General features: G+C 37.3%; 1 protein-coding gene across 1 annotated transcript; it reads right to left on the bottom strand.

The window, feature by feature from the left end:
- Positions 1-236: 236 nt before the first annotated feature.
- Positions 237-4,201, bottom strand: LOC132732127 (uncharacterized). Its single transcript, XM_060718495.1, has one exon. It carries the CDS (start codon positions 3,040-3,042, stop codon positions 1,429-1,431), a length of 1,614 nt encoding a protein of 537 aa, XP_060574478.1. The 5' UTR covers positions 3,043-4,201; the 3' UTR covers positions 237-1,428.
- Positions 4,202-4,627: the final 426 nt, after the last annotated feature.

Raw genomic sequence — 4,627 nt, 5'->3', positions numbered from 1 at the left:
GGACGGGCACCTGAAGCCATCCTCTACCAGTAAAGTTGGAACGTCGTCATACGACCTGTACTACGTCAGTGTGACGTGTGACGTAAAACAAAAGCAACCAAAATATTATAAAAAAAAGTGTTGAATCACGGATTTATATTACAATAAATGTAATATAAATCCGTGGTTGAATACAATAGAAAACTGTGTGTGACTTATAAAGTGTCAAAATATTTCAATTACTAAAATGTACTAAGATTCAAGTAACTTTTTATGTCCTAACTATCTTTCTACAAAAACCAAAGAAATAACAACTCTGTTATGCGTTTGCGAGAGAAATGCTTATAGAAAATACAAAGTATAGCGTGAGAGAAATTTCAAATTCAAAACCGAAAATATATAAAAACTACTATAATTTAAGAATCTTGGTAACGGACAATCTTTTTTCTAAAGAATCCTGTACGTAACCGTCCTTGGCTATATCGGTCTTCCATCGACCGTGTCTCTTAAGACATCTGTCAGACACACCTGACGCGTTTGCCACATTTGTAGCACCACTGGCTCTTAAAGAATGTGTACCAAGATCTAACTCGGGTCCAACAAGCTTTAATTTTTTAACAAGACATTCCCGAGCGCGTGTATAGCTCAACTTTTTGTCTTTTTTCACTAAATTTGAAATGTTTTTTGAACGAAAACAAGGCCGAAATAAATATTTGTCCGAATCTAAAGATATTTTTGCATGCGTTACGTAACGTTGTAAAATAGAATAAGGACAAGCTTGTGTAGTACCTTTGGCTATAACAATTTCAGATCCATTCCTATAAACATCGGTTTTGCTTTGTCTAACATTAACCAATAAGTGGTCTTCTTTAAAATGAATATCATTACAATGTAAATTGCTTGTTAATGCGCATGAACCCTGAGTATGCTAAAATAATCATAGCTAAATCTCTTAAATCAATTACGTCACTGGAAGATTCATATAACGAACACAGAGACTGAATCATTTCAGTTGTAAGAGTGTCTTTCTTATGAACTGGTTTCGAACATATACGCTTTGAAGCTTCAAGTAATTGTTTAACAATGTTATTTTCTGTCGGATCAGAATAGTCATTCAAAGAATGAACCCACTTAACACTGTAAAAAACAGATGAAATTACATTATTAGATTTTCCTTGATCCATAAGAAATGTTAAGTACATAGCAACCGATATTGGTTGTGCAGGTAACGCAGTCAGACCGTGCGTAACACAGTAATTTTCAAAATACTTGAAAGAAGAACGATATTTCTTAACGGTGTTATCTGCCCTTGACTGCGTCAAATAACTGGCCATTCTGTCCGTGATGCCTACATGAGATGATGATGGTATTCCTGCCTCGTCCATTTTCCTTTTTAACGTGTCTCTTAAACCAAGACCTGTCAAAGATAAAGATAATTATATAATGTGTTTAAGGTAAGCATCTTAAAGCTAGCATGTCAAACGATAAATAATCTTTACCGAAACAACCATTATTTCCGTCACCGGAAGTGACGCAAAATCTTCCTAAATTTTCTATTTCTTTTATAAATTTTTTGAATTTTCCATCAGCTTCAATTAACATTGGCCAAAATGGCGCACTTTCCCATTTCGGGATAATAAGCGTACATTTCGCTTGTTCGGATTGCATCTTTTTTATACAATCTGGCACCAGCCTTGGTGGAGGAACTAACCAATTTATATCATTACCCCAATACTGGGATAAAGCATCTACTGCCTCTGTCCGGGGAACCCACCATCGAGAATTAAACCTTAAACATTGGTTATTGAAATGTGATGCGAATCTGTCAATCGAATGCGTACCCCACCTTTTATCTATATTCTTAAAATATTGTATTCTAATTTTCCAATCATCTGAATCAAAACATCTACTTAGATAATCGCTTTTTTCGTTTTCCTCTCTAGGAATCCATTCAGGACACACAACGATGTTCTTTTCTTCGCAGAATGAATTTAAATCTAATGCAATATTGTGCACATGAGATTTACGACTACCGTTTAGCAAAATTGATTTGACATTTTTGTTATCAGAATACACCTTGACGTGTGAATTTTTCAAAACACTACCGTATGTTTTCATAACCCTATGTATTGCCTCTGCTTCCCGCCAGGTGGAGCTACGTTGTTTCTCAATGTCAGACCAAGAACCGATTACCTGATAATCTGATCCTATGCTAGAGAATACTGCATCATTGTTATGTTTTGAACAATTTTGCGCCGTGCGAAAAGTTAAATTGCCCTCTCTGTTGGGCACGTTTCCCACTTCCAGGGGTAAACATAAGCTTGAATCCACTTCCGGGGATATACTTCTTTTCGAAAATAGAATTTTCGAGGTTACAATATCATACCTTGTGTCTAAATGCTCAGAATGAAAATCTGCCATTGTATCATTACCAACTTCCGGTGGCTCTGAACAGTCAACATATATTTTGTTGTTTTTCTTACATATATCATGTAATGCTTCCACATTCTCAACATACCCACCATAACCGGACCCACTCGCGTCCGCGAAAACATTGAACAAATAAATGTTATCATATTTGAACGATCTTCCGTTTTTGTTCAGAATTTCTGCGTTTTTAGCCCAAAACCGTAACTCAGACAATGCGTTGTCTGTTACTACTACTGGAGCGTTCCAGCTCGCTCGTGAATTAATACAATTAAATAAATGTCTTGTTAATAAGCGCACCTTATTTCCTAAAACGCTTTGCAGAGAAATTATTTGACCAGTTATGCTGGCTAGAAACCTTACGGGTACAATATTATCTTGAGTTATCTGAATTTGAAACAGCGCAGAAGAAATAGCCTTTTCCAGCCTACGAATTCTATCGCTCGTGATATATAAATGATTTGACTTCATGTCTAACACGTGACCGAGCCACTCGATTCTTTGTACAGGGTCCCACTGACATTTTTCGTCTGCTAGAAGAAATCCGAAATCTAATAAGGATTGTTTAGTAAACGCGCTAGCAGAAACGGCTTTCTCGTATTCGTTACTTCCGCCGATACCATCATCAAGAAACATAACGATTTTATAACCGTTTCTTCTAAGGAATGTGACTATGACTCTCAATACTTTTGTAAATATATGACCGGCTGTCTTAATGCCGAAAGGGAGAGTTCTCTCCCTTTATCGAATAACTGACACCTAGGTATGTTCGATGATTTGGAAAAATATCGACATGATGATATTCACCCTTCAAATCGTATGTGAAAAGAAATGAATTGAGATCGAATAATGCTTCGGCTATCTTGATGTCTTCAAATTTCACTTTAAATTGATGTAAAAAAGGATTTATATATCTACAGTCAAGAACCAAACGGGGTTTGCCTTTTTTGTTATAAGCGACCGTCAGAGGATTCACAATGCAAGGTTTGCTATATACCTTAGACACAATGCCCTTTTCGATTAATGATTCGATTTCTTTTTCTACGAATACAGGATTGTCTCTTGCCGACTTATTATTTTTTATCTCAGAATTTTCCGGAATAGTTTTGAAAGGAAGCTTATAACCTTGTTCAATAACGTCTAAAATATACCTGCTGTCAGTTGCTTTTTTCCACATTGGCAAATGTACCTTTAATCTACCTACTGGAGAATCCGACTTATCTATACCATTATTGAGCTTGTATACAGTACCTGTATCCATTTTAATCGTATCCGCCTCGGATTTTGGCAAACATTTTAAAACATTTAAAAAACTTATCTTGTTATTGGAAACTGCGCCTGAACATTCTGGCGAGCCTTTCCAGTGCCCCGGTTTCCCACAAGTGAAACATAACCCTGGTCTGCCCGGTGTCGACTGTGCTACTGACGTTGCCGTTGACATCTGGGAATGACCCGTAAAAGTGCTGCTTGGCTTCCGGTAAGGAGCCGTGTGTGCGCTACGTGACTTCTTTTGCTTTTCAGCTTTAAGTTTTCTGCTCGCCCGTGTTTCAGCCTTTTACATTCTACGCTCGTCGTCTGAATCGTCGGCAAGTGGATTAGCTTCGTACTCTGTAACGAGTCTCCAACCTAGGTCTGAAGAATCAGCCAAGCGTATCAACTTTTGCCTATGAGCCACCAAGGCTTGCGCTTCTGCAATTTTTTGCCTTGCCTCGTCGGTTCTCTCGGACACTGCGGCTTGTTCGGCCTCTTCGAGTGCCATGCTTACTTTGCTATTGTATTTAAATATTTAAATTGTTCCTCGTTCGACTTTCTCTTGAAAGTTGGAACGCCAGAGACAATATTAGAAAATTGACTCAATTGATTTGAAGAACTTTTAGAACTTATCTTTTCCATAATTGTCTCCATATCCCGCAGCATTGATGTTTTACGCTCTTGAAGAGACAATCTCAAACGTTCGTCGACAATCTCTTGAATATTTTCAATGTGATGTTCATCCATAGTGAAGTGTATTGGTTTCGTGCACGATGTTGCCACGTAGAAAATCTCGCTAGAACTGATTTCAACAATCAATACCCGCCAAATATAAACTCTTATTCACGAACCGTGACAAACCGGTTTTGTTATACAATGTCCGTAAGGACAATAGTACTCAACTATACGATGTAACGTTGAGTACTTAAAATTCTATGTGCGATTAATGACTACTTTTTCAGTATTTACA

Source organism: Ruditapes philippinarum, unplaced genomic scaffold (assembly GCF_026571515.1).
Source record: "Ruditapes philippinarum isolate M1 unplaced genomic scaffold, ASM2657151v2 ctg13680_1_1_1_1, whole genome shotgun sequence".
In the NCBI taxonomy this organism is placed as follows: Eukaryota; Metazoa; Mollusca; class Bivalvia; order Venerida; family Veneridae; genus Ruditapes; species Ruditapes philippinarum.
Note: the sequence above shows the minus strand (reverse complement) of the source record. Positions and strands in the feature narration are given on the sequence as shown.